Source organism: Octopus sinensis, linkage group LG6 (genome assembly GCF_006345805.1).
Source record: "Octopus sinensis linkage group LG6, ASM634580v1, whole genome shotgun sequence".
In the NCBI taxonomy this organism is placed as follows: Eukaryota; Metazoa; Mollusca; class Cephalopoda; order Octopoda; family Octopodidae; genus Octopus; species Octopus sinensis.
In genome coordinates, this window is record NC_043002.1 from 73,922,239 (window position 1) to 73,947,133 (window position 24,895).

At 35.0% G+C, this 24,895-nt stretch overlaps 1 protein-coding gene across 21 annotated transcripts in view; it reads right to left on the reverse strand.

The window, feature by feature from the left end:
* Nucleotides 1-24,895, reverse strand: part of LOC115212775 (amyloid-beta A4 precursor protein-binding family A member 2) — a 248,648-nt gene that overhangs the window by 168,128 nt on the left and 55,625 nt on the right. For 20 of the 21 annotated variants that reach the window (XM_036504018.1, XM_036504015.1, XM_036504011.1 and 17 more), the window contains 2 exons: nucleotides 20,320-20,379; nucleotides 105-208 (listed from right to left, as the gene is read on the reverse strand). In XM_036504018.1, the coding sequence (XP_036359911.1) occupies nucleotides 105-208; nucleotides 20,320-20,379 (164 nt within the window). The remainder of the gene's footprint in view (nucleotides 1-104; nucleotides 209-20,319; nucleotides 20,380-24,895) is intronic. The other variant, XM_036504010.1, reaches the window with a different exon arrangement.

Sequence of the window (24,895 nt, forward strand, 5' to 3'; positions counted from 1 at the left end):
GAGCATAGCCATATTAAATTATGTTTAAGCAGACAAGTAACATTAACAACATTTAATATCAATTTAAAGTTTCATTCATATTTTTGGAAGAAAACAATGCTAACCTTTTTCTTGTTCTCTCCTAGTAAATTCCTCTTCTTGGCGTCTTTCAATTTCTTCCAGTACACGTCTCATTTCTTCATTACGATGAAGTTTTTCATAATTATCTCTACATAAGAAAAAGGAACAAAACTAAAAACAAATATCATAAATTATGAGGTGTTTGAAAAATATTCCCTAACACTGATTTGTATTGGACCAGTGATATAATTCATCATCATCATCACAGCTTAACATCCAATTTTGCATATCCAAATTAAAGACCCTAAAAGTTAATTAATTGTGGATTGTAAAGCATACTAATAAGATATGTACAGTACCTTGCTCAAGGTCAAAAGATTCTATCAAGTAAAATAGATACTAGATCCATACAATGACAAAGAAATTAAGAAACATCCTTACAGAAATGTCTAGCATAAAAACATCCTCACCTGATTTTTCTGCTATCAACAAGTATTCAACAGGTTTCTCTAGAGCCACATTTAGCATCAGCTGATCTAATTGAAGTTACTCATAAAATGATAATATGAAATTTGAAAACTATAATATCAAACTATAATTTAACTCTCTTGGAGTGGTTGGCATTAGGAAGGGCATCCATCCATAGAAACCAGGCTAAGTCAGACTGGAACCCAGTGCAGCTCTCTGGCTTACCAGTTCCTGTCAAACCATCTAACCCATGGAAAGCAGACGTCAAATAATGATGATGATCGCCAATACTTTATTATCTCCCCTACTTTCTACCTCTCCTGTCAAAACTTGTTTTTTCCAACAAGCCACCATGCCTGATCACTAAATCCACAAGTTTCTTTATTCTCTCACTGTTTATTTTCTCTTATTCCTTTCTGTTGAAGAGCGTAGGCTCGTAACATGAAAGATTTTCTCGCTTTCCTTAGTGTCAAACTAATACACCTGCTTGTTGGTCATAAACCTGTCTTCGTCTTTTGTTTTTCTGTAAATTTCAACTATATAATATATATATATATATATATATATTTCAACAGTCAAGTATAATCAAAATTACCTTGATATTATACTTAATTATTAAGCATTCAACTAATATATGTTGGATACAACCTATGTTCAAAAAAGATGATCAAACTATATAAAAAATAATCTTGGAAACATCCTGGTTTATCATTGCTATCACTATTTTAGCCGGTTTGGAAGACAGTCACATTTGATATGCTGACTGTCAGTCAATCTAGAATATCAGAGAAAAAGGTGGCATGCTACTAAAGGCATCATTTCATAAAGATCCTCAACCTCAACACACATTCTCACACTCTCAGAAACACATATGCACTGAAGTCAATGATGATGATGATGGTGGTTTGTCCTTGTGAATGGCCACTTTTCAAGTAAGTAATATCTACTTTTTGCTAAAAAGACTAAGTCAAAAATTTAACTTAGTTATAGGATCCAATATCTTTACATTGTCCAACATAATTATGATATAACTAAGTCACATAATACAATAATGTCCAGGACATTATCAAAATTAACCAATGGACAAAGTGTCTTTATTGACTGAGAAGGTGATAACCAAAATGTATTAGAATGGATTTTATAAGTAACTTTTACATCTATTTGTTTCAGCCAGAAGCTGTGACCAAGCTGGAGCACTGGGCTATGAATAGAATGAATAAAATTCATAGCTTGTCATATTACAAGAATAAATAACCAGTGAGTTCTTGCATGAACTACTATAAAATATAAATGAATTTGATTCATCTACCTACCACTCCCAGTGTTTCACAGCTGTGAAAATCTGAATCACCACTACTTATGACTCACATCTACAAAACAGTGAGGTTTGGTGCATTCTTCAATAATATCTAAAGAATCTGTTGTTTTAGGAATGTGTGTGCCTTGTGCATATTTAGTGCATGCATATGCAAAATGTCTTATTTTTAGTTTATGACTGTCCATATACAGTCCCCTTTTACCACGATCTCACTTCCACCATCACCCTTTATCATGATACCTATCTAATGAGTAAGGACATTAGATTTGTCCATATTCAATACCAACATCCAACCACTCTATGGGAGTGGTAGCTTTAAATAAAAAAAGATTCAAACTGTAACAGCCAACCCAATCCAACCCAACCCAGTATGGAAAAATAGATACAAAATGAAGATGATAACAATGACAAAGACAACTGAATTCCAAATATCACATATGTATGCAATGGATCTAGGATTCCTCTTGATATCTCAATTTTTTCAATAAAGTTTTATTTTTATCTTTTTATTTATTTTTTTTCATCAGCAGTGTTAGCTGCAACGAAATTTACAAACTGAAGAGGGGTTACAAGGTTACTACATGTCAGACTGCAGGAAAAGAGGTCCTTTTAGAGTGTGTTACCTTTTTTTTAACACCTTTATTATTGATTTTACATCAGTTTTCCATACTGGCAAAGAGTGAGGAGAGATGTAGCATTTGTTGTTTCAGATGTTTATAACTGTTAATGGAATACTCCAAGACACCCCATTCTTTAACTATTTCACTCCACACCTCTATAGGACTCAACATGCTTAATACAAGAATGGTGGAATACTTTAATTTAAACTACACAAGGGCTTATAAGAGTCACATACAAAGCATTTTGTATACATAAACCAAACTATTGAAATTTTCCATAGAAGTAGTCAAAGCGACAACACAAAAACCCAAATTATAGAAATTATAAATTATTTAAATTCTACATGAAACTTGTTTTATTTTTATTTATACACTAACTGGTCCACTACATTAATATTAATGTCCAGCTATAGCACATCTGAAATATTAGTTCTCCATTAACCTACAAGTCATCCCACTATGTTTTATTTTTTTTTTGTGTGTGCCCATCACTAAGTAATACCTACAGCTTCTTGAAGCAAGACCAGGTCATACTTTGATACTAACACTGGTCAACAACAAAACTGTCTAAAATTTTTTTAGCTGATTCAGGACAATTTTGATGTGCTAAATCCAAAAATCACATTAGTTTTGCTCAATTAGGCCAGCTTTTTGAACTATGGCTACGTTATTTTTTATGTTTTTGTTTACATGTACAGGTATTTTTGCTTTATATGATGCAAAATTCTTTTTTATTTCTTGAAATAAACAAACCCAGAAGAGTTTGCATGTGCCTATTCATGACTAATTGGTATTTTTATTTTACAGATGAATGAAATGGCTTCGACCAGAAGATCTTGTAAATGTAAGCCCAACGTATTCTGCTACATCTGCAGTGAATATACCATTGTTCCAAACAGGCATCCAGTCACAAGTTTCATAAAACATGCTTACCACGCTTATTTTGGTATTAAACCTGGTGACCAGGATAAAGCTTAGCCGCCATACATAGCATGCAAAGCATGCACCAAGAATCTACGTCAGTGGACCAAAGGCAAGAAGAGTTGTCTGAAGTTTGGAATTCCCATTGTTTGGAGGGAGCCAACAAACCATGGCACTGACTGCTATTTCTGAGCTATTGATGTGACTGGGATCAACAGAAAGAACCGGAGCAGCTTCAAGTATTCTGATCTTCAATCAGAATGTCATCCTGTAGCTCAATGTGATGAAATTCCAGTACCTGTCTTCAAGAAGATGATGAAGAAGTAGTTCTTGATGATGATGCTCAACATCCTTTTTCCAATAGGGAGTAAATGATCTAGTTTGCGATCACGGATTGTCAAAGTCCTCTGCTAAACTGTTGGCATCCAGATTGAAGGAAAAAATCCTCCTCTCTGACAGTGCTTGCATCACCTTCTGCCGCAATAGACATCAAGAATACTTCCATTTTTTTCTCTGCAAAGAAGGACTTGGTGTACTGTACAGATATTGCTCATCTTCTGCACAAGCTTGGAGTGCCACAGTATGAACCCAAAGATTGGAGACTATTCATTGACAGCAGCAAGCGATCGCTGAAATGTGTTCTGCTGCACAATGGCAACCAGTTTGCCTCTCTACCCCTGACTCACTCAACTACACTGAAGGAGAAGTATAAAGCAGTGAAGTATGTGCTGAAGAAAATTTGTTATGATCAGCATCAGTGGTTTATTTGTATTGACCTGGAGATGGTGAATTTTTTGTTAGGACAACAGTCTGAATACACCAAGTACCCATGCTTTCTTTGCATGTGGGATAGTAGGGACTGCTCAGCATTACAAGAAGAAGGACTGGCCTTTGAGGGGGGAATTGGTGCCTTGCAGAGCTAAGAACCTCATAAACAACCCTCTGGTGGACAGAAACAGAAATACTCTTCCCACCACTGCACATCAAGCTCGGCTTGATCAAGCAATTCACTAAAGCTCTGGACAAGGATGGTGGCTGCTTCACTTACATGTGCCAGGCTTTTCTAAGATTGACCATTGAAAAGTTGAAAGCTGGTATCTTTGACAGTCCTTAAATCTGTCAGTGCATTAGAGATTGAGTTTGAAAACTCAATGAACAAAGTGAAGTACTTTCTTGGCAACAAGGCAAGGAACTACGCACTATGCAGAACTTGTCACAAATATGCTGACTGCTTTCAGAAATCTCGGATGCAACATGAGCATTAAAATACATTACTTATTCTCACATATGAATCAGTTTCCTGAGAATCTGGGATCAATGAGTGGCGATTAGGGGGAGAGAGTCATCAGGACATGAAAGAGATGGAGACCAGGTATCGGGGACACTGGGATGCAGTCATGATGGCAGATTACTGTTGAACTTTGAAGATACAGTCTTGCTGCTCAGCATTCTAGAGGTTCGAATAAACGCAAGTTCAAGCCCTGAATTTTGAACAATGACGACATAACATTTAATTTACATGTACTTATCTTTATCAGTGCCTACTATTCAATTTACAGTAATCAAAGTTTGTAACATTTAACTGATAAATTGTGTAAGAAAACAATTTCTTATCTTAAAAACCTGTTTTGGATGAGAAATATTAACAAAAATCAACCGATAATGTTAGAAACATGTAACCAATTTAATGAATGATATCCAAAGCGTCACACACATACACACTAACAAAAATCAACTGATTAAGTCAGAAAAACGCAATCAATTTAGTCAGAAGATCGGATTTTTAAAAAAAATCAACTTAGCATAGAAACCTGACCCGATTGAGAGAAACAGATGTCATTTTCAGATTCAGCAGTGCAAACTTTTTCTAAACCAGTTGAAAAAACTAAAACAACTTACAAAATAATTTTTTTGTTATCCAGTGTAATTAGAAATTTGGTCATCCAGCCTTTTAAACTAGATACCACTCTACTAAACTCTATTTGAAACTTTTTGGCAGATGTTACATTTAGTAACTTGAAACAATGAGTGATTATTTGCACCTCTTGTGCATTCATTAAATGTGATGTTTTACAACACAACAAAATACAGCCATATCCACCTTAAAAGCTCTTTTGAAGGTACTAGGCTCATCATTATTCACTAAGTGATGGGTTTTCTGAAGAAATAAATCTTAGATATAATCAGTATTCTTATTTTGCATTAGGGTTTCAGATCACAAATGTGATATTGAACAATTTTCAAGTAATGAATCTTTATTTATTTTTTATATAATAGTTTAAAGTGAAGCATAATGACCAAATCATTTGCTTTCTCACAAAATTAAACATTAATGACAATTGTTTTTCATCTACAAGCAGCAACTCCATTGACTAACACACTGGTACCTGAAATTTTAAGTTGTTACCACTGATAAAATGTACCTTAAATCTGAAATTTATTCCAAACAAAAAACAAAATTTAAAACTAAGTTCACCAAGTTTTTAAAAATAAACACCAATTAAGTGAAATAAAAATGTAATACCAGAAAAATGTTGATAATTCTTTAAAAAAACTATTAAAAAAAATCCATAAAATCTAATAGTATTAAAAGTCAGATCACAACTGTTCCACACTTCTACATAGTTAAAAAGATAGAATTCCATTAATAAAATCTTGAAACAATACACAAATGTTACTTTAATAACAATAAAAGCACCATTTGATCAACACAATATCAGAAGAATGAATATTAAGCCTGACAGCTTTTAAAACTCTGGTCAGGACTTATATATTTAACAAAAGAGTTAGCATTTCTATATTCAGATCATAATGTCCAAATGGAAAACATAATATAAATCTACAAAAATTTACAGTAATGACAGAACATCATAAAAAAACAAAACAAAAAGAAAACCATAAGCTTCATCAAATCAGTTCAAAATATGCTACTGTCAACTATGCTTCTTTTTTCTTTCAGTGAGTGAAATATAAGTACTTACGTCAATTCAGTCCAACTACCCAACCATCCCCATTACAGACAACTGGCCTTGTGCTGACTCAAAAGAAATCAATATTATATTTTCATTTACAAATGTGTTTCTGACAAAGCAACTTTTTTCTCTTGCTTTTAAAACACTGGCATATCCAAAGTGGTTAAGAAGTTCTCTCCACAGCACAATGAATTTGATCACACTGCAAAACACCTTGGACAAGTACAGAAAATGGAAACACTGAGGATCCTGTCAAATCATCCAACCCATTCCAACATAGAAAACAGACATTATATATATATATATATACACACACACACACACACACACACACACACGTATATGAAGTAATTAGGATGTGCTGTGTATGACTATCCCTAAGAAAAATAGAATTTGATTTATTTCAACAGGTTTGTTAAGAAAATTAGAAGATTCAATATTTCTCATTGTGCTCCATCCTTGGTCTAGTAATGAGAGAAATAGATATAGTTGTAGGTTTGGCTTGGATTAATTAGGTTGTATGTGATGTTGTGTCACTGTTTGTGGGGAGTGGAAGAAAGGGAGTGTATTTTCATTTTATTTTTTTTATCCATTAAGGCAAGTAGTGTTTGCACATTTATTCTGAGTGGTGGTAAATTTGGACAAAAACAAATCTTTTTCTTTGTAAAACATATATATATGCCTGTGTTTTAGTATACCATTGTAAATGTCAGTGCATCAATTTACATCTCTTTATGCAAAAATATAGAACATGGCCATATGATAAATAGAGATCAATAAAATAAGTACCAGACTGAAATAAATACTGAGGTCAATGCTCCAGAATGGCAACAGTCCAAAAACTAAACACAAAATTGTATACCTTGAAAATATTGTAGTATGTTATAATGCACTTTGCATTCACTATTTGTAAAATAGGTTACAGCTGCCACACTATATTGCCAGATTAGCATTTGGGAAACCACCTATAAAACCCTTGCCAGATTTATAAAAATATTTAAATTTACAGAATCATCCAATGCATTCTGGAACATAGCAGCTTGTTTCATCAATATTTGCATGGATTGTACAGTTAAAAAACATGGATATATACATGAATTAAAAGGCAAATATTTTACAGCTGAATGTTGTTTACAAAGCTAATTAGTAAAGCTATGAATAGGATAGATTTTTAAACAGTTAATAGTTTATTTGAAATGATAAATATTAAACAGATAAAAAGTGATGTACTTTAAAGGAGAAAAATAATGTGGAAACAAGTATAAGAGAAAAAGTGTGGCTGACAAAATGTCAAACTAATATTCATTGAAGAGATTACTAGGGAATAGAATAATGTTAAGGCATGAGAGCTATAATAGAAAATGCATATTGTAATAAGGGTTACTCTTTCTCAACTAAAATTCTTCAAGGGGTGAAGGAATTCCATCAAGGCCCATCATAGTTATGAAAAGAGAAATGATAGTTAAGGATAAGATTACAACAACAACCTTACTACTCTGATAAAAGATTAAAAGAAGATAACTATGAGACATTAAAAGAAAATTAATAGAGTATAAACTGGCAAAAGATGCGCCATTTACAAATGACCAACACAGTTGGCTCATGCAGCAATAGCAAGTTAGTTTTCATGTATGGTTTGTCAAAAAGATGTAGTTCCATGTAAGCTGACTGCCAGTAACCCAAACAAAAATTACACTGCAGTAGTTGATAGTATAGTTGAAATCTTAAACCATTAAAACATTGAGCTTGTTCTTAGATAAGTTAAGTCACTTTGTTTCAGTTAACCTAGATAAAAAAATGTCTCATTCCCACTGCTTTCTTCAAAAAGTAAACCTGACAATACACACACCTGCACATAGAGGAAGCCATTTATTTTAATTATGGATAATGTTAACAAACAGTTATCAAAATTAGCAGATTCCAAACTCTTTATTTAAAATCAATTAAAAACTGTCTGCCTACAAGAATTGAAGATCTTGATATTGCTGTTTATGTTATACGCTGATTATTGTTACCAACCAATTATTGTTATTGAAAAGACTTCATCCTAAAGTGATCACAATAAGTGTTTGATACAAAAAGGCAGTGCTACGAGGGGCGTTCAATAAGTAATGCCCCTGACCCACTTCCCATAGCAGTAGAGCAACGACACTTGGCACAGTTATTAGTCTTTTCCTACATAGGAACTACCCAGAGTTATGCATTTCTCCCATCGTTTGATACAGCTCTGGAGACCGTTTTTGTAGAAGACCCCAGCTTGGTCCTCCAACCACGACGTGACTTCAGAAATCAAGGCTGCATCATCTGGGAAACGCTTTCCTTTCAAAATCAACTTCATGGCTGGGAAGAGGTGAAAATCAGAGGGTGCAAGGGGAGGAGTTAATAGCTGCATGCCTGTGCTTCTGATCTGGCGACACGCGAGTTGTGGACCGGAGCGTTGTCCTGCAGGAGGAGGATGCCTTTGCTGATCTTGCCCCGCCTCTTGATTTTGATAGCTTCTCTTAATTTCCTCAAAAGTGAAGCATAATAGGCTCCTGTAATTGTGGTACCCTTTGCCAGGAAATCTGTCATCACTACTCCGTCCTGGTCCCAGAAGACTGTGAGCATAACCTTGTCAGCGGAGGACTGCACCCTTGCCTTCTTTGGAGGAGGTGAGTCACGGTGCTTTCACTGCATTGACTGGGCTTTGGTCTATGGATCATAGTGATGGACCCAGGTTTTATCCTGTGTGATCAGTCTTTTGAAAAATTTTGACTCATCTTCTTGGCACATCTCCAAATTCATCCTCGAGCACTCAACGCGTTCTTGCTTCTGGAAAGGTGTGAGCAACCTGGAAATCCATCTGGCAGACACCTTTTGCATATGCAAATGGTCATGAATGATAGTTTCCACAGACCCGGTACTAATCTTGACCTTATGGGCTATTTGGCGAATAGTTATGCATTGACCTTCCAAAATGGCAGCCTCAACTTGACGGACAGACGTCTCATCAACGGCAGAAGGGGGCGACCAGATCTGGGAGCTGTTTCCACAGAGTTCCAACTATGTTTGAATTCACAATGCCAGCGTTTTACAAGGTCATATGATGGGGCATCATCACCATAAGTTACTTTCATTTCATTTCATCAAAAGTCTCCCGTGGTGTACGTTCTTTCAAATACAAAAACCAGATCACTGCTCGACACTCAACAGGCTCCATTTCACACTTGACTCAGTTCAAACACCTGTAAATCAGAAACCACAATTAGTTCAGAGCTGTAATTCGCCACTTAATCTATAGAGGTATAAATAAGTGCACATGCAAAATTTCAGCTAGATCAAACAACTGCAAGTGGGTCAGGGGCATTACTTATTGAACGCCCCTCGTATAAAGTGTTAAGTACTTCCTAACAGATGTAAACTGCTGGAAACAACAAGCAACATAAAAATAATCATTAAATTAACTCTTGACATCATGTTGAAAAAATCAAAAGCTCAGTCTTGTAATGAGTTAAAAATAACTAAAAATGGGTTTGCTTATTCAAATGCTTATAGTGTATTTACTTGTGGTCAGATTGCTGTGAAAACTGGCAGTATTGCAGAAAAAAAGTTTGCCTCTCTTTTTTTTTTTTTTTAAATCCTTTCATTACCAACATCGCTGAAACTAGCTCTGGCTCTGAGTACGAATGTCTTGTTTTCATAAGTTTTGAATTAAAATCTTCCCTCAAATCTTAGTCACAATTTATGTTCTTAACATTAGCTGAATGGAACTAAGTTATTTTACTAAATTCTTTGTCATATTTAAAGTAATTGAAACACAGAGCATCTCAAAATAAATACAGTAACAAAAGGGTTAAGGTAAATAGTCATTTGTGCTAAAAATAATGCTGTGCATGTGCAGTTGTTAATTTATTAGATAACTAAAATCATACACACTCTAAAAATGTAATGAAAAGAAAGGTGTAAGTAACAAATTAAATGCAGTTAAACAGACATGGACACAAACACTGCATAAAAAAAAGTTTTCTTCTGACCTTTTTTTTAAACTGTGAAATTTACTCCCTTCAACAACATACCCAGGTATGTACAAAAGTTGTGATAAAAAAAAAATTTTTAATAAAAAAAAGAAAATCAGCAACATGTGGGTCAATTTTAATAATGAATGTTAAAGAATGTAAATAAATGATAGATGAAAGAATCAAAGCTTCCTCCATTATCTAACGGAGAGCTCACAACTGCCTTTAAACCAAACCATCTAAATTAAACTCTTGTTTAATTCAGGTGGTTTCAGGTAGTGTAGGACAGACAAATAATAATTACTACAAAGAACAAAAAAAGTCAACAAAAGCATTACTTTAGTGACAAATAATCCAGATGAAAGATAGCATGTTGACATGAAGCAGGATATCATTGGAAATAAGCATATTTATATTGATACTGAGGCACTTGTTTTTCTTTGCATGATTTAATTTGGAATAAGGATGTGACTGTGACCCTTGCAGACTTTCTCAGTTGCATGATATCAATGCAGTTGATGTACTGACAGTTGTAGGAAAAACATGAGCACAAATGGAAGACTTCCAAAGGGATGACATTCTGGGAAAGAAGGAGTGGAAACAATAGATTGTGTGGGTCTGGAGGGTTTAAGTTGATGTGGTATAAGATCAGTCTGCAACCCATCAGGTTACAGAGCAAAGAACACTGTCAAAAGCCTTCTCCAGTTCAACAAATGTTAGGTACAGTGGCTTATTCCTAAGTACTTCTACAGTTGTTTCATTAGGATGATGGCATCAGAAGTAACTCTTCCTGCCACTAAGCTCAACTGCATCTTATCTAGGCTAATTCTCTCCCAAATATGTTGAGTTATGACTTTTCCTGTAACTCTTACAACATGGTCCAACTATTTGATTTCTGAGTAATTTGCTCTCTTGGGTGCATCTCCCTTGCAGTTGTAGCAGTTGATAACGATGCTGCTAGTCTTAATGGGTATGAAACCATCATATACTACCTGACTGACTATGCAAGTAACCAGCCCATAACCTACTCCAGACTATTTTAAATGTTTCAGGGATTTTTTTCAGACATGCTAAATAACAATGCTGCTGCTGATAATGATACAAATAAGAAATTTGTAGCAACATTGCCATTTTATCATCACAATAAGTACAATTTTAGTGAAGGCATGTATACTACTACTATCTACAAGTCTTGAAACAATGAAATTATTGCCATTTAGCTATCTAAACATTACAAATTATGTCAAAATAATAATCATTATTATAATCAATAGGTAAGCATTTAGATTTTTTTTTTAAATAGTTATCTTCCAAAGTCTGATTATTTACAGTAATTAACATTTCACATGAGAATAATTCCAATTAGAATTATACTTTTATCAAGATTACTTGTTTCATATCACTTGACTGAATTTATAAAGCAACACCAACTTATCAAACAGTTTTAAATGCCTTGCCAAATAAAATCCTATTCTCATTGACATCAAATAAATTCAAGCCAAGAGAGCCTATGCTGGTGATTCAACCAGTTAGAACTAGCAACCAAACTGTCCTCAAATCACACACTATGACTGTAAAGAGAGAAATACATTGAATAACGTACTTTAGAATTCAATGTGCAAAAGAAAGAAGCATGGTCACAGATAGAATAGTTATAGTTAGATGTCTCAGAGCTGACCTGTGGTAAAACAACAACAACAAATCTTATTTATCATTACAGATAAGAAAATGTTGAATTCAGATGTCAAAATAAAGATATATGCAACAGAAATAACCACCTGAAAGAGAAACCATTAACAGTGATGTCAACATAATAAAAACAACTAACATAGAACTTTAACCTTGAATTGTGTCAATTAATATGGAATTATTCAAATTAGTAGCCAAATCTCCCCCAACTGTCATTAAATGGGAACCTGAAACCATATGGTTGGGAAACACTTCTTACCACACAGCCATGCCTGTGCTGATATACCAAGAATAAAAGAAACAGGATTATCAGAGAGAGAATGTAGGCTGAACAATGAAAGGTTGATGGGGAAAAGAAACAGATTCACATACAGATTAATGCCAAGAGTCAGAAAACTTTGGAGACAATAATTCAGCACAAAAAAGTAACAAACAAATAAAAGTTAAGAGTTGTCCCAATACACAACCTTCTCACATACAAAAAGACAACATAAAGTACCAACAATTCTAGAAGAAACTACATAATGTGATGATATTTTCTACTTACCACTAGACTGCTTCTAGCTAACCGAGCCCAGTTTGAATGATATAAATGGTTGTTGTAGCTATAAAAACTTCTAACTCAGCTTTAAGATAGATTATATGGTCCAAAGTTCACAAACTGGGGGTGGATATGTGCGTGTGTGTGCGCGCGTGTATAAGCATGCGTATGTACATATGTAAGTATACAATACATATACATACATACATAATATGTAGACACCTACATAGAAGTACATCGACACAATCATCATCATTTAACATCTGTTTCCTACACTAGCTTGTTGTGGATATTTTGACAGGAGGTGATGAGCCAGAGGTGTACCAAATTCTAATGTCTGTTTTTGGCATGGTTTCTATGACTAGATGCCTTTCCTAATGTCAACCTTATGGACTAACAAATCTCAAAGAAAACCTGAATGTGAAATGCTCAGCATACCAAAAAGATATTATTGCATGAGTACGTTTCTTGAAGACTTGAAGATGACAGTAATATTGAAATGACATGCTGAGTTTCTTGGACTTTTGACCATTACATCACATCACACATCAAAGGCTATGCATTTGCAATCGATGGGTAAAATATTACCCATCTTCCTTTGATGTTGCTGCACCTCTTATGTGTCCATAGCTTACACTGGGTACATCTTATGGAGTTTCAAACTACACCTTTTCTACACATTGAGCAGGGGGTGTGTGATGTGTTTGCCTTCCTACTTACTAGAACTTTGGTCTTTGCTACATTTACTCTTAGGCCTTTATATTTTAAACATTGCTTCCACACCCAAAATTTATTTTCTAGTTCTGTTAGTGATTCTGCTAGGAGGGCCAAGTCATCAGCATAGAGGAGCTTCCAGGGGCAACTCGTTTTGAATTTCTCTTTTATTGCCTGGAGGACTAGGATGAATAAAAGGGGACTGAAGGCTGAACCTTGGTGGACCCTACTTCTACACGGAATTCTTCACTATACTCATTGCCAATCCTAACCTTACTGACAGCCTCTCTGTATAGGGCCTGTACAGCCCTTATTAACCATTTGTCAATCCCCAGTTTCCACATTGCCCACCAGATAAGGTATTGGGGGACTTTGTCAAAGGCTTTCTCCAAGTCCATAAAAGCTAAGTATAGAGGTTTATCTTTAGCTAGGTATTTCTCCTGCTTTGTTGAACCAGGAATATGGCATCAGTGGTGCTTCTACCTGGCACAAAACCGAACTGCATCTCATCTAAACAGACTCTCTCCCTAATGAGATGGGCTATGACCTTCTCCGTGACCTTCATCACCTGATCCAGCAGTTTGATACCCCTGTAGTTATTTCTATCTAGAGCATCACCTTTACCCTCATAGCAGTTGACTAGGCCGTAGCACACACCACCAGATGTTTTAAGCATCTCAGCAGTGATTCCTGATGAGCTGGAGGCTTTTCCTGGCTTCATACCCTTAATTATTTTATCTACAAAGGAGCTGTCTATTTGGATAGCTGGTCCCTCTACTGGGTCAACATTTGGCAGGCTCTCCTCTTCCCAGTCATTCTCCACATTCAGCAGTCTTTCATAATGGCTTCTCTAAGCCTCTTTCTTTTCTGAATCATTAAAAGCAAGTGCCCCATCATCCATGCGGACACATTTCTCTGCTGTAAGATCACAACTTTCACTTGCACACTGTCTTGCAATCTGAAATACCTCAGTTCTTTGGTCCTCACATCGCTGGATATTGGCAAACTTCTTTTCTACTTCGCCCTTGGCTATGTATATCTGCCGCCCAGCCTCCCTTTTGACTACCTGGTACAGTTCCCTGCTACCTCCACCCTTCCAGGCTTTCCAGGCTTGTTTCTTTGCTATAATGGCTTTGTCTACCGTACTATTCCACACCACATAAATCTAGGTCTGGAAGGGACTTTGCACCATCCACAGACTTGGTCTGTGGCACCCAGCAAGCTGTCCTGTAGGAATTTCCAGCTACCTTCTATGTCCGATGTCTGTAGTTCCTCCTCCCTCTCATCAAATTTCTTGATGAGGATGTCCCTAAATCTCTGACCATGTAAAGGGTTCTTTAGCTTCCAAATCCTTCTTTTTTGGATTGTTCTGCTTCTTGGTATCCTTCTGGCCTCGAGCCTAAAGTCACTAATGACTAGCCTATGCTGGGGGGTACATTCTTCACCTGAGAGGGTCTTTGTATTTAAGAGCAACCCTGTGTCCTGCTGTCTGGTGAGGATGAAATCATACTGGCTAGCAGAGTCACCTGATTGATAGGTTATCAGATGGTTGTCTGGTTTCCTGAAATTAGTGTTGCAGATTAAAAGGTTACATGCATCACAGAACTCCAGTAGCCTAGTTCCCTCATTGCTTCGGGAAAAAATACCATGGCCCCCGTGTACACCAGTGAAGATACCAGATTGCTGCCCAACATGTCCATTAAAATCTCCAGCTGCAAAGATGAGGTCATTGCCACTCGTCTTTGAGGTAGCCTGTAGAAGGGTATGATAAAAATGATCCTTCTGATCATTTGGTAGGCCTGCTTGTGGGGTGTAGGCAGAGATAATTGTAGCAGTGCTGTTCTGCAGGACTAGCCTAAGCTTAAGCACTCTGTGAATAAATGCCTAAGTGACAATTTGGCAAAGCTAGGGTTTTCAGAAAAGGAAATCAACCAACTTAACATGTATAGGTCCTTTATAAATACAATTTGTAAGTAGAGCAGTAAAAATATGCAAGACTTTTCTCAAGTTCAAAATGTAATGATTTTGTTATCTATATTCGAATAATGGAGCTTTAACAAATCAGCCAAAAACATTTTGTCTTTTGTTGTTCACAACTTCTTGCCAATGTTCCACTAGATTGTCAGTGCATTGACAGTAGAAATCACTGGGTCTTGACTAGAAAAGTTCATCAAGCTACATTTTCAGCTCCACATTGTTGTTGAAGAGAAACCAGAAAAGGTAATAATTTGAAGGTGCCATATTAGAATAATACGGAAGGTGTGGTGGGACTTCCAAACCAAACTCTTGAATAACATTTTTGGTCAAATTTGCAATGTGGAGGCAAGCATTGTCAAATTGAAGAGGCATACTAGGTAGCTGGTAGGGTTGTTTAAGCTGGATTGTCTCATTGAGCCAGTGCATTTGCTGAATGTAAAGCTCTGCACTGACTGTGTGGCTGTTGGTAAGCATTTCATAGTGGATTGGTGCATTAGTTTGTAAACAAACATCACACAATCTATCCTTCACTCAGAAAGTGAAAGACTGTGACCAACAAAAACAACTCCCTGAATATTTCAAATTTTTTATATACATATAAAATACTTTCTTAGCTCTTTCCTCATTTTCGGTGTCCATGTTCCACAAAGTCACTATATTCCAAGAAATTCAATTGTAAGACAAAGTTGACATCTATAGCAAACCAAAGTAATTTCATAAGCAGTATTTCCCTACACACTATATTTTAAAATTAGTTTTGTAACAGGGAGAAGCACTACTAATGCTATCTTCTTAGTAAGGCAACTGTAGGAAAAGCACTTAGCAAAAGGAAAAAAAACTTCTGTACTTGGCTTTTGTCGACATGGAGAAAGCCTTTGACAGGGTCTGTTATTCTCTTATCTGGTGGTCAATAGAGAAGCTAAGGATAGACGAGTTGCTGGTGACAGCTGTACAAGCCATATACAGGGATGCTGTCAGTAAGGTGAACATCGACAACAAATATAGTAACAAATTTAGTGTACAAGTAGAAGTTCACTAAGAATTGGTTCTCAGCCCTCTTGCTTATCATTGTCCTCCAGGGCATAACAGAGAAATTTATGAGTAGTTGCCCCTGAGACCTCCTCTGTGCTGATGACCTTGTTCTTATAGCTGAATCTCTACTAGAATTAGAAGAAATTTCAGGTATGGAAGCAAGGTCTGAAATCAAAGGGCCTTAGAGCTAATTTAGCAAACACTAAAGTCCTGGTAGGTAGGAAAGCAGACAAATTACTAATCCTGTCAGGGAGATGGCCCCGCTGGATATGTAGAAAAGGTGTAGGGAGAAATTCCATTTGATGCATTCAGTGTAAACTATGGACACATAAGAGGGGCAGCAGTATCACAGGAAGGTTAACAGAAAACAGTCTTTGTATGTATCAGGTGTGCAGGTTCAATTAACTTTAAGAATGTACAAGAAATAAACTTCCTTAAATGTCTGGAGGGATCATGAGAAATAGTAAGATAGCTTCGGTTACACTAGATGACCAATTTAGCAGAGGAGGAGGATGCTCTAAAAGCAGAGTTGCAAGAATAAGAACAGGCTGAGCAAAGTTCAGAAATCTACTACCTTTGTTGGTAACAAAGGGATTCTCCTTCAGAGCGAAAGGCAGATTGTAAAATACCCGTGTACAGACAGCTATGCTACATAGCAGTGAAACATGGGCTGTGACTGCAGAGGACATGCAAAGGCTTGAAAGAAATGAAGCTAGCATGCTCTGCTGGATGTGCAATGTCTGTGTACATGTAGGACAGAATGTAAGTGATTCAATAGAAAAATTGGGTTATAAGAAGTATCAGATGAAGTGTGCAAGAGGGAAGACTGCACAGGTATGGTCATGTGATGTGTATGGATGAAGACAGCTGCATAAAGAAGAGCCAATCTCTTATTGTAAAGGGAACTTGTGGAAGATGTATACCTAAGAAGACATGAGACAAGGTATTGAGAAATGATCTTCAGATGTTGATCATCACAGAAGAGATAACAAAGGACCGAGACTACTGGTGATTTGTTGTGCTTGAGAAGATATGTCAAGCTAAGTAAAATCACGGTTTTCATACACACATGCTTGTCCTTTAGGCGATGTCCCCCTCTCACTCACACACAATCTGTCCTCAATCAAAAATCCCCTACAACCATCTTCCCAACACCCTCTCCTCCATCCCACCACCTGCAGCAAGCCCCTCCACTCTCCCTCATGCCTTTCCACACACTCTCCATTTCCTCACATATCCCTTCTTCTGGCCACTCCGATTTTTCTCAACATCACTTGCTACAGTTACCTCTTAATCTCTAAACATCTCCCAACACAGTCTTATGGAACATACCTCTATATCCCCTCTGTACCACTTATACTTCCCTCCTCCACTGTTTTCTGTAGGTTGGTCCCAATGCATCTCCAACACCATCTATTTCTCTCTTTCTCTCTCCTTCTTTTCTTTTCTTTTCTTACTGGAGTAGCCAAGTATCTTCTCTATAGAAAGACACCTATCTCTATCCCTCCATAATACTCTAATCTTTCACCTAGCATGAAGCCATTTCCCTCAGTTTTACTTCTCCCAGCTGAATGGCCTTTGTCTTGCAAATTACTTGGCGATCCCACCCCTACCCAGTGTTGGTGCCATATAAAAAGCACCCAGAACACTCTGTAAAAAGCTAACATTAGGAAGGGCATTAAGTCATAGTAACCATACTAAAGGATACAATGGAGTGTGGTGCAGCTCTCCAGCTTGCCAGCTCCTGTCAAACTGTCCAACCCATGCCAGCATGGAAGATGATGAAGAGTATCTAAAAGGCAATTAACCTGGGGGAGGGGCATAACCGGTGGAGGTAGGGCACTACCCTTCACCTCTGTAGAGCCTCCAAGACAGGGTGGCAAAAGATATTAATGGATTGCTGAAATGGAATAGTGCATCAAGACATTGAGTTACCTACAAAGCAGAGAATAGGTTAAATGGTCTGCTACTTGTAACAGAGTAGATTCTAGTAAAGGTACAAAAGGGCTGGTTAAGTGATGGTGACAGTATCAAAAATAGGTGGTTTAAGTTTACCATCCAAGTGATTTATTACCTCAGCATAGCAGTTATAGCTACAACAGCCACATTAAATAAAACAGTTTATTTATAAACAAAACCAAAGTTGTCACATTACTGAATTATTCCACCCTTGATAGTAGGAACAAAATAAGACAATCTAAAACAGGCTTTTTTTTTTTTTTTAATAAATTAATCTTTTGGATATGGATGAAATGTCTTTTATTATATTATTATAGAGTTTTTCAATGTTTAATGAATCCTCAAACAAGACATTGTTTCATTAATAGCTATTTACCCCATCCCCACAAGAAATTTCTCTTTAATTTTTTCATTCACTTTCTTTTTGTCTGTCTGACACATGCATGTGCGTGCACGCGCGCGCACACACACAGGTTAATTCCAAAGATATAGATTTAGAAAAACAATTTTGGAACAGGTACTTTGATAACTAGCTATACTACCTGAGTAAAGGAAATTTCTTTCAAAAACAGATGCCTTCTTCATTTGACTATTTAATATCTCACCTATAATCATGAACAACCCACAACTAAAGCCTTCAAAGTTACTATAAATGCTAGGTTTCTTTATCTCAGATATCTCTCATGGAAATCTTACATACATAACATTAAAATCAATCAGAATCATAGAGACCAGAATTTCTCTTTAAAAACCAATGAATATACCAACAGTGATCAGTTGCCAATCCTCTACAAAGCTGAAATAAGTCTTATGATGGAGAAGTGCTCACATATATGTCTCAGCATTACTGCTATATATATACAAACATTCCAAACTATATCCAAAAAAAGCCATCCAAATTGATTGGAAATGAGTCACCAACACATTGCAACCACTAGCTAACAGACTCACATCTTCCATCTATTACATCTATCACTTCTACAACCTTTACTCTGGTGAACTATCTTACTTACACCCCCTTTACCCAGGTATCTCCACCTCCACCTCCTTACTGTGTTTCACCTCCAAGAACTGTGACAAGTTATTTCACTTGGTCCTTATTCTCAAAAATTTTTTAGAATTCTCCCTTTGTTCACAATTTTCCTGAAAATGCTGAACTATAGATGTTCAGAGTAAACATCAGCAGTGTGAATATTAAAAAGTTGATTACAACCTTTACAACTACCATACAACACACAAAAAGTCTATTGACTTCTCTGGAAATTTACTGAAATAATTATAGGAATTGAAAACACACATTCTAATGATAATGTCTAGCAGGAAATTTTAACAATCTTTGAAATTAAGCTTATTATGACAATAAAACAAAAACTAAATGTAAAAATTGTGTAAACTTCTGCTCAAAGTAAAGCCAAATACAGCATGTTACACATTTACTTGTCTGGCTATTGTTAATGCTATTTAGAAACTACTAGCAGCATAGCCCGGCGTTGCCCGGGTATGTAAGAGCCCCTAGTAGGCAACGACTAATCCAAGTCTAGTTCTTTCCCTCTAGGGAACGAAGGTGCATGTGTAGGATGCAATGTCTTCTCTTCACTCGAATACTTCTATGTATACGATGTTCCTAGCTGTCTCCCGACAGAAAATGTGTTGCATATAAAAAGCTTAGATTCTCGACCCCATGTCGAATTTATCGATTTTTTTCAGAACTGGGGGAACTTTTCAAAATTTTCGCTGCGTTAGTTTTGAATTATGACATTGGGCTATGTGTGTGTCAAGTTTCATCAGAATCGGTTGAAAGCCGTGATCAGGGTGAGGGTACAACCTGACAGCCACACAGACACACAGACAGACAAACTGCCGTTTATATATATAGAGATGCACTGCAAGATACTAGTTTCATACTATGGACAAAATGTCAAACTTCTTTTTCACTTCATGTGAACACCGGTGACTTAGGTTTTAAATAACCAAAGAAAATTGTTAGTAATATTTGTTAGAGGGTTAGTCATTAAAAAAATATCTCATTTTCTTTTCTTTTTTGCTTGCTTACCTTATTTTATTGCTGTTTTTCCCATCTTTTCCTTGCTCAATATCCTCATCTGACTGCACACTATGTGACAATTATTGGAAAAAAATACAATCAAATTAGTGCTTTGTTGGTGTTTATCAATCGCAATTTATGTGTTTTTCCTTACATATTTCTGCAACAGCAGCACCATCAACACCATATCATATGTATGTATTTTTTTAATAAGTTTAAATAATTATCACTTATTATAGGTTCTATATTTCATAGATATATTTTCAATAAAAAAACTATGTTGCAACATACAATATGATCTGATTTTTAACTATTGTAGTTTTAAAAATATTTGCTACATTAAAAGAAATCTTATGATGGTTTTTCATAAATATTACAAGTTTTTTAATATTTTAAAATAATTTAATTAGCATAAAAAAAAAATGAATTTGCTTGTAAAAAGTTTAGTTCTAAGGTAAAAAATATTGACAACTATCAAAATCTTGGATCTAAAAACCTAATATGTGTATTTCAGCATTTCCATATATCTTATACAAATTTCATTCTAAAAGAATTAATATCTTTAATTTTTCAATTACTTTTTATATTTAAAATAGACATAGCAATAAAGAAGAACCTCTAATGAACAATAAAAAAATTAATAAAATATAAATTTTAAAATAGAAAAGAAATATAAACACAGCCACAAATAAAGATAAATCCAACCAATATAGAATAAGCATCACAAAGCAGTATACTGAATAAAATATATATTCATCTCAAACTCCCATTTTAAAGAAAATGCATAAAAGCATATACAAAACAACCATTGCAATATGAAAAATATATAGTTCTGGTATAATTTCAAATATAAAATATTTTTCAGGAAAATGATATCATAAATGCATTATTTGACTTACTTTCTACAAAATGTTACAATGAGTTTATTGAAATAAAATATAAATTTTATTGTCAATAAATATTAAATATATATTAGTAATATATAAATTTTCACTTATAAATTCCAATTTGAATATTTCTTTTTCTTCATTTGATTAATTCACCTAATAATCAACATGTACAAGGTCTCCTGACCTGAAAATAATGCAACCCCCAAAAAACTATGCCTGCAAAGAAGACAAGACAGTCATGGCTGGAAAACTTTTGATCATAGATCTGTTTAATCAGAGATGATCTCTGTCTTGGCAACAAAAATGGCCTAGTTTGGAAACTTCTTGAAGTTAATTATCACAAGTTCATTACAATTTTATATTATTTATCCTCATGGTATATCTATACCGATATCATTATACTAAAATGCCTAGTAGTAGTTCCTTGAAAATTAGCAGCTGGTTCATCATACATTTCACTTAATGTACCCAGCAGATTACTTCTCTCTAATTAGTACATCTTTGGATTTCACCATATGCTTTATGAAATTCAACAAACTTCTTATCTGCTATGTACAAATAGAAATTCCATTTATTACAAGAACAGCAGAAATACCCTAAAGTAACCATTCTGAAATTCTTTTATAGTAATCATTTATGCCAAGCACAAGATTTATGAAGTTGCCTAAAAAGCAAAATGTTATTTGGAAGCATTGTTGAAGTTGCACTGATGATCAATTTACAAAATGTTAAGAGTTTATTTATTTTCAAGCTGCCACATCTTTTACAGATAAGTTATTACTTACATTCTCTTGAATTCCTGCCTATTCCTTCTCTACATACTAAGTATAAAGGCACACCTGATGCTATTTCTTCATGAAAGATTTTACTATAATATACGTTGTTCCTTTGAGATGAACTTCATTTGATCAATATTTTATCCATGGGCATAATATCCCTCATGAGAATGTGCCTCTAAAATTTAGACCCACCATCAAAAGGTTCCTAGTTCAGAGACTTTATGGAAATATTTCAAGAGAGATTTTGGCTGATGCCAAAGAGTGAACACTGCATAGAAACTATCTTCTTGCTACCTAAAAAGAGACAGGCAGACACACACACACAAAGTATTTGCTGGCACATCTGACCAAGAAAATTTGCCATTAGCTTTCAAGAAATGCAAAAGATTTATCGTAACTATACTAAAAGATCTGCTTGGATTCCAAAGTACTCCACTACCAATCTGAAGCCACTCCAAAATAATGAACTCCACATTATGAAAGGTTGCATACACTCATAAACTACTACACATCAAAAGAAAAATCTGCTTCAATCCATAAAGTTTCTCAAACATCATGTCCAGCAAACATTTAAACATCTTGACAATAGATTAAACTGATACAACAAAATTTATAAACATTATTGTTCAAATTCAAATGAACAATTACACAAAACAGTTGCAATATCAATAGATAAAATAGATTAAAATTCTGTACTGTAGGAATAAGTAACCTACTCTTTACAGCTCTGATATCAGTATCATAAGAATTTCCAAAGATAAGATTGAATGACAAAACAGATGTATCATGTCTCACTACCACTCTGTAACCTGCGGTCAACCTCTGGATAGCAAAATAAACTGCATGTTCCTCAAATAGACCAAAAAACAACACATCTGAAGCAAAGATTCCTTTAGAAATAAACTGCTGGGCTATTAAGTCACCATCAAAGTTTTACTTTCATGAAGTGTGTCAATGGTAAGTTAGCCTGGTTGATCCCAAACCAGCACTGCAGATTTGGCTTTTTTTGCAATAGCACCACTTATGGCCCATGCATAGAAAAACCAAGAACCTACTATTAAATGATAGACTGATTGTAAAATAATTGCTTTGAAAATCATTTAAATATCCAAATTTACTGAGGCATCTAATCACACTATCTTTTAGTTGTTTCAGTCATTAGACTACTGCTGTGCTGGGGCACCGCCCTGATGAATTTTAGTTGAATGAATCAACCCCAGTACTTATTATTTATTAAACCTGGTACTTATTCTATTGGTATCTTTTGCTGAACTGCTAAGTTATGGGGACATAAACACACCAACACCAGTTGTCAAGTGGTGGAGGGAGACACACACACACATGGCAGGCATCTTTCAGTTTCTGTCTACCAAATCCACTCACAAGGTTTTGGTTGGCCTGAGGCTATAGTAGAAGACTAAACCTGGAACCATGTGGTTGGGAAGCAAACATCTTGCCACATATTTACACCTGCACCTACACTAGCAAACATAAGTTTACGTATATAATGGATTTACTTAATGACCTAAAGAAATAGTCATGTAAAAATAATACTCATTCAATATTTTACTGATTATACCAAATTTGTATAATGTCTAAGTGCTACGGCTATTTAACCTTTTCTATGCTATGTATGATTTTAGATGAATTTCCTAAGAATCAAGTAAAAATATCCACATTCATATGCAACTTTATATTGAGCTATTTTAAAATATATTTTACTTTTACAATGTAGCAGAGAGGAAATACAAGTTATGGACAATGAGGCACTTAAAGAAAAAAAAAATCAAAGTTTTGAAGGAGACAAGTGAAGACAATAGCTTGAGATATTAATATATATCAAAAGAAAGTTGACTTATATAATAGATTCTCAAAGGAGAATAGAAATCATAGAGTAACAGATGTCTTGTATGACATCTGAATATATCAGATTAGCTAGACAGAGATTAACAAGAATAAATTCTGATATCTTAGCATGTAGAAGGGAAAAAGACAGATCACAACCTGGCAGTTCTAAAATGATGTGCCTAGTAAATTGCTTGATATAAAGATCAGAAATAATGAGTAACACTTTGAAGACATATACTATCAATAAAATTTTGAATGATATCTACTAATCAATATCTGACAAGTTTTACACATAAATCTTTGACATGTTTGTGGCTGTGCATATCTAGCAGTGTTATGGACATGTATTTCATTGATGTTTGACCTACAGACAGCAAGAAATTACAATTTGAACATACTCAAAACATGGAAAACAGTTTTAGGATTAACACAGGAATGTCTTAAGCATTTCTAAGAAAGCATTTACATTAAATCTTATTGACATAGTTGTGATAATTTACTAGTAAGTTTAAAGAAATACCTGGATACTTTTCAGAATTGAGAAAACAAGACCTCTCTAGATTTATACAAAAAACAAATGATTATACATGGTCTTTTGAAAAAGGTTACAGATGTTATTGTTTCTCTTTTTGTTAAGGCATGAATATAACCAGTGAGATATCTCAAGTAGATGGGATTACTAAAACTGAAATTAGGAGCTTTATAAAAAAATTATCAGTTCAAAACTTACTATTAAAAATTGTTGGGCACTATCAATAATTCCATTACTATAATTTGGTCATAAACCAAGATACAAAGAGGCACAAGTTACTGATATTAATTAATGAGGCAAAGTTAACAGAGAAAAGTGGACTTTTTAAAAACATTGATAAACAAAGAAAAATGCCAAAGATAGTAAAATGAAAGACAATAACACTTTTGGGAATATTAAATATCCTGTGGAAAGTACTGTCTATATGAGGTTATACAGCTTTATACAGAGACAATTAAGCGATCCATTGTTAAGATCATCACTGTGAAAATGAAAAATGTAATAATAATGTTTCTTTGTCAAAGCTCTTTTGTCAC